At 42.2% G+C, this 12335-nt stretch overlaps 1 protein-coding gene across 1 annotated transcript in view; it reads left to right on the top strand.

The window, feature by feature from the left end:
• LOC306971518 (kelch repeat and BTB domain-containing protein 11) overlaps positions 1-11865 on the top strand; it is a 14069-nt gene extending 2204 nt beyond the window's left edge. The window contains exons 2-8 of the mRNA XM_079567828.1: positions 2350-2538; positions 4374-4558; positions 5866-6217; positions 7583-7728; positions 9127-9281; positions 10973-11130; positions 11698-11865. Coding sequence (XP_079423954.1) covers positions 2410-2538; positions 4374-4558; positions 5866-6217; positions 7583-7728; positions 9127-9281; positions 10973-11130; positions 11698-11784 — 1212 coding nt within the window. The 5' untranslated portion in view covers positions 2350-2409 and the 3' untranslated portion in view covers positions 11785-11865. The remainder of the gene's footprint in view (positions 1-2349; positions 2539-4373; positions 4559-5865; positions 6218-7582; positions 7729-9126; positions 9282-10972; positions 11131-11697) is intronic.
• The last annotated feature ends 470 nt before the right edge of the window (positions 11866-12335 follow it).

The raw sequence follows: 12335 nt of genomic DNA, 5'->3' as shown, positions 1-12335 counted from the left end.
GGCCTTGATGATGCATGGGCATTCCCAAAGCTAATGCTACGATCATAGCATCATGAACTTCGATGAACTTCGGATGATCATGATCATGTGAAAATGTGAAATATGCATGAATAAAGTCAATAAAACCACGGTCTACATAAAGTATCACTTTAACAATGATCACACACTGAGCCGGGCTGGTTGATTTTGCAGTTTATTACTCACACTTCATGTACAATTGGCCGTAGCCGATTGCTTAGCACCCGGAGCTACCTAGCTTCTTAGCAGCTCTAGCATCCAGCTCCAATAATGGATCTTGTGGAATTAAGTCTTATACACTAAAAACGTCAATAAAGCAGTAACCACATAAAGCAGCCTTGAGGATTATCACACACTGGGTCGGGATTGACGCATTGGTGGTTGATTGCAGACTTTTTTTTTATCAACAATGAGGTGGATTGCACATGCTAACCGGGCAAACCTAGACTAGCCATTGTCCACCGGCATCGCCCTTAGCAGTTGTTTTTCAAGCATGATACGATTCCAAGATACGGCTATGCTGGCCAGATCAAGCTCCACAGTTCAGACCGCATCAGACATTAAAGAGAACGGCAACAACATCCAGATTTTCAAAATCTTAAAAACTCGTAATTCCGAGTTTAAATCTCGAAATTCCGAGTTTTAAAAGTCGTAATTTCGAGATTTAAACTCGTAATTCCGAGTTTTAAAAGTCGTAATATCGAGATTTAAACTCGAAATTGTGTATTTTAAACACAAAATTATGACTTTAAATCTCATAATTTCGACTTCCCGTTGGGCTTTTATTTTTTAACATGGCGGAAACAGGCTTCCATATGTCTGTGAGGACACAGACAGGACGTTTTTTGTTGTCATGAAGCATCAGCGCAGACTCAACCTGGAAGACCTACCTGCAGCTCTCATTCTTCGCCTCATCATCCAATCACAGTCCCATCTCAAGCCGCACCTCCGTGACAGTCAATCACCACAACTGCTCATTCCTGCTTCAGCCATTCGTCACCCAGGAGCCCCTTCTTAAGCTTCCTCATCCATCACTCAGCACAGGGGTCACCAACGTGGTGCCCGCGGGCACCCAGGGGCCCTTTGGGGCATGTCCAGTAGCCCTTAGGACTTTTTCTAAAGTGTAAAACACTTCATTTTCTTGAATCTAATTCTTAAAATTACAGTTATTTCGGTTCTTGTGACTCAGTATGAGTTTAAAATAAAGCTATTTTAATATAATATTGGGTCAATATCCTATAAGTGAACAGTGTACGTTTAAGTCTTTAGGATTTGTTTTTAACTGGTAGCCCTCGAACAACTTAATGCTCTTAAAGTAGCCCTCAGCTGAAATAAGGTTGGTGACCCCTGACTCAGCAGCTTCCCAGCTGTGCTGCGACCCTCCTCCGCCTGGCCTCTTCTCAGCTCTGCCCCGAGTCTCTTCCTCTACCACCTCCAGTGTCCAGACTCTGGGGAAGATTCTGTCAATCACATCGTTAATGCAAACCTTCCCCTGTGTCTGAGCCCCAGTTACGATTCATCTTTCCTAACGCCACTCTGTTTCCATGAGTCTTTTAAGGTTGAAATGTGTTGTGTTTTCTTCTTCATTTTTATCTCGTTATTGTCACTGTTTCTTGGCTTTTTGTTGCTTTGTCATCTCGTTGTTGTCACTATTTTGACACATTTTCAAGAAGCCTAGATTTGGGAAAAGTCTAACTGGAGAAAATGTGCTCAGTTTAGTCGGGGGGTAAGAGGTTAAATATAAAAATACCTTCATTTTCCCTGGAGCTGTATTATTCTAATTAGGTGCAAAAGGTGTATCTGTTATTTCCACAGGGGATTCAGATCTGCTGTTTGTGTCTAAGGAACTGTCAACAGTTTGGACCTGGAAGGTGCTTATTATTATGTGTGATGTCATAAACGTATACAACCACACCATGAACAGCCAATCACCACACGGTTATTCAACACAATCATGGAAATGGAAAGGAACTTTATTTGTATATGTAGCCTATATTATTCACTCCACACATGGCCATGTGAAACTACAACTTCAAACCTCACCTAAGACCATCAGTATGATTTCAGTGATCGGAGCTGACACTGGTGGTTTTCCAATTGCACATATCTGACATTGTGAGAGACATCCTTCGGTCAGGGGAAATTCTTTAACACCTTTGAATGAGAAGGCTGTGCAAAGGTTAGGCGATGTTTAGGCAGTCCGCAGTCATTGCAGGAAAGGTTTAATAAAACTAAAATGATAAAAAGGCTGAATCTCAAACTGTTTTAGTCATAATGACCACTGATAGCACCAGATGTACCTCTAAATGGATAACTGTGTGACTGCTCCAGGTGGATCTCCACAGACTTGCTTCGTGCAGTGAGTATTTCCGAGCCCTGTCCCAGTCCAGAATGAGGGAGACGTCGGAGAACTCCATCCAGCTGCTGCACGTGCCGTCTTCTGTTTTCCACAACCTCCTGGAGTTTTCTTTTCACGGACGGTTTGAAGTCCCACCAGAGGACTTAGCTTCACACATCCAGGTATGCAGCGCGGGTCAGTGATGTCCTTTAGGTGTTTGTAGTTTGTAGAACTGTCGCAGCATCCAAAACCACACCAATATTTTCCATCTTTCATTAATTATCATGATTATAAAAAGTCAAAGCTCACCAATGGACACAAACTGTATTTCCCATTCGCTGCTCTTTCCACGTCCACTTCATTTCTATTATCTGACAAGTGACTTAGTGGATCATAATAAAATGTCCAAAACAATTAAGGTTTATATCGCAGCTAGGACTTACATCAACACATTTACCATTAGATTCTACAGGAATGATGTCTCCTCGGGCTGCAAGGTTTATGGATATCAAATCGCAATCGAGATTTTAACTACTGCAATAACTTAACCAAGTGAGGCACTTGTGTGAAGTTAGCCCCCCATAGTGTCCGATTTGCTTCAAAATGGTGTCATTCGTTTGTGCTTCGTTTGTGCACGTTTGTGCTTCGTTTGTGCACGTTTGTGCACATAAAATTAGCGTTTGTGCACACTTCGTTTTTGAGATATTGATCATTAATTGGTAATTGATCAGCCCCCCCATAGTGTCCGATTCACTCCAAATTAGTATCATTGTTCAGCTCTTCGTTTGTGCACGTTTGTGCACATAAAATTAGCGTTTGTGCCCACTTCGTTTTTGAGATATTGATCGTTGATTGGTAACTGATCAACCCCCCCATAGTGTGCGATTTGCTTCAAAATGGTGTCATTCGTTTGTGCTTCGTTTGTGCACATAGAATTCGCGTTTTATGTGCATTTTTATGTGCACAAACGAAGAGCTGAACAATGACACTAGTTTGGAGTGAATCAGACACTATGGGGGGGCTGATCAATTACCAATCAATGATCAATATCTCAAAAACGAAGTGCGCACAAACGCTAATTTTATGTGCACAAACATGCACAAATGAAGCACAAATGAATGACACCATTTTGAAGCAAATCGGACACTATGGGTAGGCTAACTTCACACAAGTTCGAGAGGCTGGGTTTGTTTTCTTCTGTCTCTGTATTTGAGCGATAGATGTCACGGATCAGAATAGTGGAGCCTCTGATCTCAGGTTCAGCTGTAACGATTCCTTCCCAGACTTATTTTAGTCACGTGGCTGTCCCCCAGAGGTAGCCTGATAAACTACACCCACCTTCTTTCTGCACGAAAGAAGGTGGGTCTGGCCACGCACGGTAGACAAGTTGTTGATTGGCGGCTAAGGCCGAGCCGAACCAATCACGACCGTCACAGAGAAATGAGAAGGTTACGTCACTCACTGCACCTCTATGTTTTTAGTTCAATTAACGTTAACATCAGCCAAAACTAATCATTGGATGAAGTAGTCAAGGATTTTGCCTCGCGTTCTCCGCGTGAGTTAATATTCACTTCATATTTGTTTAATTGGACACGGCTGTCGTCACGTCCGCTAATCGCCGATTGGTTTATTTCACTGACAATCTGTGCGCGTTAGGCCCGCCCCTTCAAAGTGCTCCAATTGCTCCGTGACCAGACTAACTCCCTGCATGGAATGGACAGGGAAGAGTATGGCAGAGCCAGGCAACCCCAGAGGTACTCTGAATGTCAGGCAAACTCCTCCAGTAGAGGGCACTGTCCTCATAAAACACTTTCGCACCTCGAGTCACAATCGCAATGAGGTACTACCTCCAGTCACTCTGAAAGAAATGGAAAGAAACAATGGATTTTTTTTTTTATATCTCCTAGACTGAAAGCCTAAAAGGTGCCAGCAGAGCCTGTTTAACCGACTTTTCTAACACATCATCAGATCAGATGTAATCAGAGCTAACTAAGCTCGTGTCTCGTTTCTTTGAAAGGTTGGTAGCTACCTGATGGCTGAGTCCTTCCTTTCCAAGTGCCTGTGTGAGTTAGCAACAGAACTGAACCCACGCAGCTGTCTGTCCTACCTGAGCCTGGTCCGCGAGGTCTGCTGCCCAGAGCTGAAGCACACCATCTTCACCTACCTGAGCAGAAACCTGCTGGAGATACCGCACATCATCAGGTATTACAGGAGACTGACACGGAAAATGTTCAAATCATTGTAAACAATCAACCCTTTAGCTATATCAGAGCAATGGAATGGCTCTGCAGCTTTTAAAGGGTCCGGGGGGAAAAAGAAAACATGTACAATAGGTCAGGATGAATGAGAGTGTGTTTGTGAGTGCGCATGGGGGACGACGGATGGAAATTTGCCAAAGGCTACAATCAGGTGTGGCTTGTTTACATGCATGAAACCCATGTTTGTTCATTAACATGCACTGTTCCGACCAAATAAACCAATAAATAAATAAATAAAAGAAATGTGTCAAATGAATTGGCTTATCGTCTAATACATTACATAAAAACAATAAAGTAAACGTGTTTCATTGAGTTTCATGTTAATTGCAGTTATAAAGAACAAGGTATTACTGAGATTTAAATGTTTTATGTTGGTTTCAGTGGCATCAAGTGGTCCTCAATATTATCGCTTATCGCAATATTTTCCTGCCTTAATATATGAAACTTTAGAATGTTGTTGTATTTCGCCCGCTGTGAAACAGTCCTGACAGAGGAGAAACGTAACTCATGCCCCTAGAGGCCATAAGCGCAACTGCAGGTGTCATAGTAAGTTGTGATTTTTTCGTTCATGAGAGTAAATATACGCTGACATACGCTGGGACCGACCTCTGGCTGTGGCCAAAGAGTGGCCAAAGAGACTTGAAAAAGTCTCCATGTAGTCTCTGCATGGTCTCAGCATGAGACTTGTTTTATACCAAGGAGATCTCAAAGAGACTCCATACGACTCTTTGAGATCTCCCTGGTATCCGACAGGTCTCGGAGACATTGCAGGGACGTCACAGAAACGTCTCACAGGTTGAGGACAACAAATAGTGGCAGTCTCTGCAACTCTCTCCGGTGAAATCGGCCCTTAAGCATGTGTTTCTAAGAGCCCCACCCCTGATCCCTGCCCGGGTGGACAAGTTTCAGGTACCGGTCTCTAGGAAACAGGTTGGAGATCACTGGGTTAAACCTAATGTGACTCTCCTGGGACCTTGACTTCAACACACATTACAAGGTGACCTAAAGTTCTGCCTGAGTTTGTAAATCTATCTATCAAGACTGGGTACGGTGAGAGTGCACTCGAGTAGTTTCATTGATAAACTTTATTGACCTTGCAACACCTAAATCAGAGTAAAGCATGGCCAAATGTGGTCAAAAACTGTACGCTCACCCAGTCGTTCACACACCTGCACAAGCGAGCCCAGCCATGTCCAGTCCAACAACATGTAGCGTGGAGTTTTTCTTACCAAAATGCCACCTCTTTTGCAGAGGCCTTTATGACGAGGAAAAAGACAAGGTGGTCCACATGCGAACAGTCAGCGACTTACACTTGTGCTGCCTCCGGAAAGAGAATCTCACCTCGGGGGATGATCCGGAGACGGAAGGGGCCCGGCACGTCTTTGTGTTGAATGGCTCCGGGGAAAGTGGAGAATGGACTCGGCTCACAGAGTTCCCTTTCAGAGCCGACAAGTGGTGCTATACTACGGTGCTCCTGTACAACTACCTGTACATCATAGGAGGCTACCGGGAGCGCCTGAGGAGAGGCTGGGAGTTTAAAATGGCTTCTTTTAGATACAATCCACTCACCGACTCATGGGTCTCCACTGCACCACTGATAAAGGTAGGAGTCTTCAACCTGAAAGCCCTAAAAGGTGCCAGTAGAACCGACTTACCAAACACATCACCAGATCAGATATAAAGCTGACTTAGCTCGTGTCTGGTTTATGTGAAAGGCTGGCATCCACCTCATGGGTGAGTCCTCCTTCTCCAAGTGCCTTTGTGAGTTAGCAACAGAACTGAACCCTCACAGTAAACATATGTCACTTCCATGGCTCTCAAATATGTCAAATTAGGATCTTGCCACAGCACAGCCAATCTGAATTTATCAAACAAAATATTATATCTTGGCAAACAGCAATAAAAGGTCATTGTCCAATCAAACCTCATCAAACCGCAATCGTTTCTCCAAGACTTTCCCCAGATCTCCTCCCATAGAAACTAATGGACCGTGGTCTGTTTCTTCCCTTTCAAAGCTGATAAACAAGTCATAAAATACTGCCTGCTAAGTTTTAAGTCAAGGTAATACCCTTTTACCGTCCGTCTTGTTGTTTGCCAAGAGTTTCATGAGCTGCCGTCGCTGGACATTGTCCCAAAAAAGTAGTTTCTGCTGCCAGACTATGTGGTACGTTCAGTTTTTAAGTAAGAGGCCACCTCCTCAGGGGTTTTTGTCCACTTAATTCATGTTAAATCAGGGACTTACGCCTGCCCTAGACCCTCAGAGCTTCAGCCTAAGTGCGCTCTGCTCCTGTAACAACCAACTTAGCAATAACGCTCATATTTGATCAATACTAGACTGACAGAAGAAGAGAACTTACATGGTTGTGGGAGAGAATGACTAGTCCACACGACGGTGCATATTGTTGCATATTTTTTCAATGTATTCCTTCACTGCACATTGCAACCCATTTTGCTCAATCTGGTGATCACACAGGTATTGCACCAAAAAGAGTCACTAACACACACTTCCCCTTACTACACTTAATACTAACCACTTCTTGCTGGAACTAGCTAACATTTCTTAAGGGGGTGGGGAGTTTAATTCACTGACATGTACTTCAACCAATCAGGAATTGATATGTGTTAGAATGTGCTAATTCACCTCAGTTATTGATTTTTGCTGAATGTGTCCATTTGTTTTCACATTTTGTTTTTTTATGGTTGTTTTAAATACATTACTCCTCTTGTATTTCTTGTAAGGCATAATTAAAGCTCTTGTGTTGTTGAAGAAGCTGTGGTTTGTGATGAAACTTTGGCTTTATCTCAGTAAAGAAGATTGACTGAACTCGATGGTTTAACTTTTTTTTTGCTATTTGCTATTGTTTGAGTACAGTAATACAGTTGAGGGGGCATAGGGTCAGAGTTTTAGTGCAGATAAAGTCCATATATGAGTAAATATTAGCCTTGACTGTGTGTGTTCTTCACCCAGCGACGGAGACACTTCAGCGCGGTGGCCTGTGCGGGCTGTGTTTACGCGGTGGGGGGCTGGTACTTGGACTCCCTGGTGACTCCTGACTCCAGCACGGCCCTGTACACCGCTGTGGAGCGCTATGATCCCTGGGAGGACTCCTGGAGGTCAGTGTGTGCAGACAGGCTTTAGCTGTGCTCCATTATCTAGCTTATCCCTTTGGGCCCGACAAACTGTTTAAGTGTTGTTTGCACGAAATGAAATAACAATAGCCACAAACGTCAGCTGCAAAAGGAGTTTTACATTATAGTAGTATAGTAGTTACCATAGAGATGATGAGTGAAGGGACACTGTTGGAAGAGGAAATGGCGCCTGATTGTACTCCGCAGAGGGAAATTGAAATTGTTCCAAGCAAAGAATTGAAAAACAAGGGGAAAAAAGGAATTAGAGCATATTTCAGATGTCACAAATTATTCGAATGGAGAGGGAAACTTTGCGGAGGGAGGACGGACGGTTGGAGAGTTTATAGGAGGAAAAGTGGGAGATGCAGACTGAAAAAGTCACTAGAAACTGGAATAGTTTCCATGGATCATTGGTTTACAATAAACTGGGTGTCTAAGTTTAGGGAGCTGATTAAGGATAATGTTGGATTTGCTCAATCAGGTAAATGATTGTCGTTATATTGTCTCCGTCCTGGTGCCCCTCTGTCCACAACTAGGAGGAGACTGTGGTTTGTTAGAACATCATTTGCATTTGTGCAGATATTTTGGTACAAAGAAGATGTTCTTACAAACGCTTACAATTTTTTTATTTGATACAGAAGTTGACTTCTTAGAAATGGCCAAAAAACGACAGAATCGATGAGGAAAGAGGGAGTGATAACTTTTGACCCAGCTTCATTCATTTGGTGTTTTTTTTTTAACGGAGAGACGTGATACATTTTACTTTTTGAGTCTTTATACCAGGTTAGGATTAATCATATTACCATGACATGAAGTAGAACAAGGGTTGGCAAGTTTCCATGTTTACGGATGATTTTCTTCATTCTTCAAACCTGCCAATTTTAGCTCAGAGTGAAGCACCAGCTTCTACAAATGTCAGTGTTGTGCATTACACATGACCAACTAGGGGTGTTCTCTTTGGACATTTTTCAGTCATTGTCAGTATTTCTCACATGTTTAGGGTAGTTTAACTTTAAATTATGTGAAGTATTCTCTGATTTGTGAAATAAGATTTCTCAAAATCATCTTTAGGGCCAGAGGTTCAATGCTGGATTTGTCCCCCGGGCCTGATGGTTTCTGCCCCTGAATGTCCTAACCTGTCCATCCTAATACCTACTGTGTTACAAATGCTTCATCTTTTACACACAACGTAAAGCTAATTTCTGTCGTATCTCAGTCCTCGTCGTGCCCTACACTCCCTTGTTGTGGTCTGCCTCTCATTAAAACACTTTTACTCACTAACATTTACGATCATAGGTAGAACTTCAGATGCATGCCCATTGCCCAACTATATTCCGGTAAGAAAACATTGTGATTGGCCCATGTCCTCCGTCATGTCTCCAGGCTGGTGGCCTCTCTGCCGCTCACTGACTTCCAGTTCACTGTGTCTCTCTCTCATGACGTGCCTCTGGCGGCCAGCTGCGGACACTGCTTTTATGTTTTGGGAAACATTCAGAGAACTGGAGAAAAACTGCTCCTTCAGTACGACACCAGACAAGGTAATACTTCCAAAAACACTTGACTGGGCTCAGAAGACATCATTGACTGAGTTTGAACCTTAGACCTTTGAGTTACTAAACCTGTGCACCAGACACTAACGCCACACAGGCAGCGTCTGAAATATGGAGGTCAGTCATTCTCCACCGGGTTCTGCTGTGGGCCTGACTCAAGTTGCTCTTAAATAATGGCTCAGGTAGAACCCAGACTTTTGGGATTCTCAGATTTCTGAAGGGAATATAAACGCATCATCTTTGATTATTGGGTTATTGGGTTACCTGATTTTTCTGATGTAAATGTAGCCACTGGTCTGTTTCAAATCTGAAAAACCAAAATGAACCTGGAGCAGTGACAGTTTGTTTAGCTGGTTTCAAGCCCAAATTACAGATCAGGGACAACTAGTTAAATAAAATGTGAATGGTTCATATAAAAAACAGTGCATTAAATTGAAAGATGAGATTTGAGCCAGACAAAAGTATCTCAAAAGTAACACAAAGTAGTGTCATTAGTTTTGAGACAGTAATACTGAACAAACTAAAACATAGAAAAGGGAAATGACTATAAACTAGAAATGCAATGGCTGCGCCATTGCGATTGACTGCGGAAATGCGGGAAGCGAATGCAGAAATTGCATAAACTCTTCAAATTGCATAATCAAATTTGCATAAACTGGTAAAATGCATAAAATGTCATGTTGCATAAACTGTATAAACTGCATAAAGTTGTAAAATGCATGAATGGGTTAATTTGCATAAATTATGTAAATTGCAGAAACGCTTTAAAATTCATAAATCCTAAATGGCATAAACTCGTCAGTTGCATAAAGGCTTTAAAATGCATAAACTGGTTAAATCCCATAAAGTGGTTACTTTGCATAAATTATTAATGTTGCATAAACTTTTTAAATTCCATAAACTGGTCAAACTGTTGAAATGGCCTCAGTGCTTGATTGGCAGAAGCTGCACAAATGGCTGAAAGGCCTGGAGTCTCCCCATTGGCTGGATTCCCACATACACACCAATGCAAACATTTCAAACTCCCGTATAAAAAACTGGAAAACTGCAGAAGGCCAATTTTTTCTCAAAACCCACAAGTTGCATAAGCTGAACATGCACAAAGTGCAGAAATTGCATAAAATGCAGAAAAAAGTGCAGAAAAGCATGGATTTGCGGCAGCCCCATTATAAGTCAATGGGAAAAATCTCCGACATTTCGTCCGATTGCGGAAATACCGTAAGTTGCAGAAGTCCCAAAAGTAATAGCACCCTTCTCCTCAACATGCGGAACATTTTGATGCATAACTTGCATAAATTGCACAAAGCATGAAGGTGCTGAAAGCTCTAGAAAATCGGGAAAAAGATGGAAGAGGAATAATAATAAAGAACATGAAAACCAATAATTGACTGCGGAAGAATTCCGCAGTCAATCAATAAGCACAAACCTACATATGTGAGTGTACCAGAATGTTGATAATGAAGTGTCCGTTGATATTTTAGAGTTTGTAATTTGAAATACGGTCTTTGTAAGGATAGGATAGTGACCCTGAAACACAGAGGCCAGGGATGGTTTGCCTGGAGCTCCCTCTGCAGGCAGCACTGGGAATAACTTTTAGTTTCATCGTGCATCTTGAGCCCACTGTATTTATGGAACTGCGCGACAACACTGTGAGTGATATCTGTATTTCATTTCCTCAGACTCCTGGTCTGAAATTCTCCCCACACTGACCAGAGCGGACGCAGACCTCCCCATGCTCTACTTCCTGGGTGCTGCGGAGAAGTTGTTTGTGATTGGTGGAAACAACTCTCATAATGTTGTGATGTCATTTTGCCTCAGGTCCCAGAAGTGGGAGCAGGTATTGTCAAATAACCAACAATACACCAAAACGGGAATATCAGTGGGCAGTTGCAGTTAGTTGTAAGTCTGGGGTTAAAGTGAGCCGGAACCAATCAGAACAGAGTTCCTCCACCTTAGGAAGCAGAAGCTGTGCTGGACAGTCCACTCTTCAGACGGAGACGGGGTCTACTCTTCCCAAAGCTTTGCCCACTTTTTTTTTCATAATAATCAGCCTTATATTTATGTTTTTTACGTAAATTGACAGTTTTACAGTTACACAATATTTCCTCTGATCTCATCCTCTGAATCTGAACAAAAAAATCAGGAATCCTGGCTAAAGTTTTGGCTTTAGTGCTGAAAACCTTAATTTGAAAATGAAGTAATTTAAAATCCTATACCTGCAAGTACGCACAGCCTTTTATATATCAGCCGTAGTGTAGCGTCTGATTCTTCTCGACTAGAGTTCCACCACCTCCCAAAGTCCACTTTAACCACGGGCTGTAGTTAGGAAACAGTCTTAATGATTGAATTCACTGTATGCTTAAGCTTAACTTGTTAAATGTACCAAATCCTGCTTCATCCGCAGGTGCAGAGGATTGACAAAGTGGCGTTTGCTGGACAGGGGACCCTGGCGGGTGACTGCGTCCTTCTACCAAGTCTACAACACAATTGAGTGATGAAGATGGACCTCCAAACGTTATCTCAACACTCGCTCCCTCCTTTACCCGTCTCTTCACACTACGAGTCTGCCTTTCATATGTTCTTCTAAGGATTCACTGCTTTCTCAGACCTTAGAGCCGCAGTTCAAAATGTAATACCATTTTCACTTCTTTGTGTAATAAAGTGCACATTTTGTTGCTTATTTTAAAAAATGGTACAAATTTTCTATTTAAAGGCACTGTACCCGATTTTTCGAAGTAGTGGAATGAAATCTCTTTTGCCCTCTGTTAGTATATTGTAAACTCGGATATTTGTCAGGAAAAAACATTGTGCATCTTATTATGAAACACTGGGATCAAGTTCATGAACTTGCAGGCTAGTTTTCTAGCATTTCTGTAAAAGTGACGCTGAAAAGTTGTGAAATGTGCCTGTGAAGTCATCTCTGTGAAGAATTGGAAGTTAAGAATGATCAAAGTAGCGTTAGCATCTATATATGTTTAGACCTTACAATACAAATCCATAAAATTGCAATAGCATTATTTTCCTTTTTATTGGGTTAAATGT

The sequence above is a fragment of the Gobius niger genome (assembly GCF_951799975.1).
Source record: "Gobius niger genome assembly, chromosome: 12".
In the NCBI taxonomy this organism is placed as follows: domain Eukaryota; kingdom Metazoa; phylum Chordata; class Actinopteri; order Gobiiformes; family Gobiidae; genus Gobius; species Gobius niger.
Note: the sequence above shows the minus strand (reverse complement) of the source record. Positions and strands in the feature narration are given on the sequence as shown.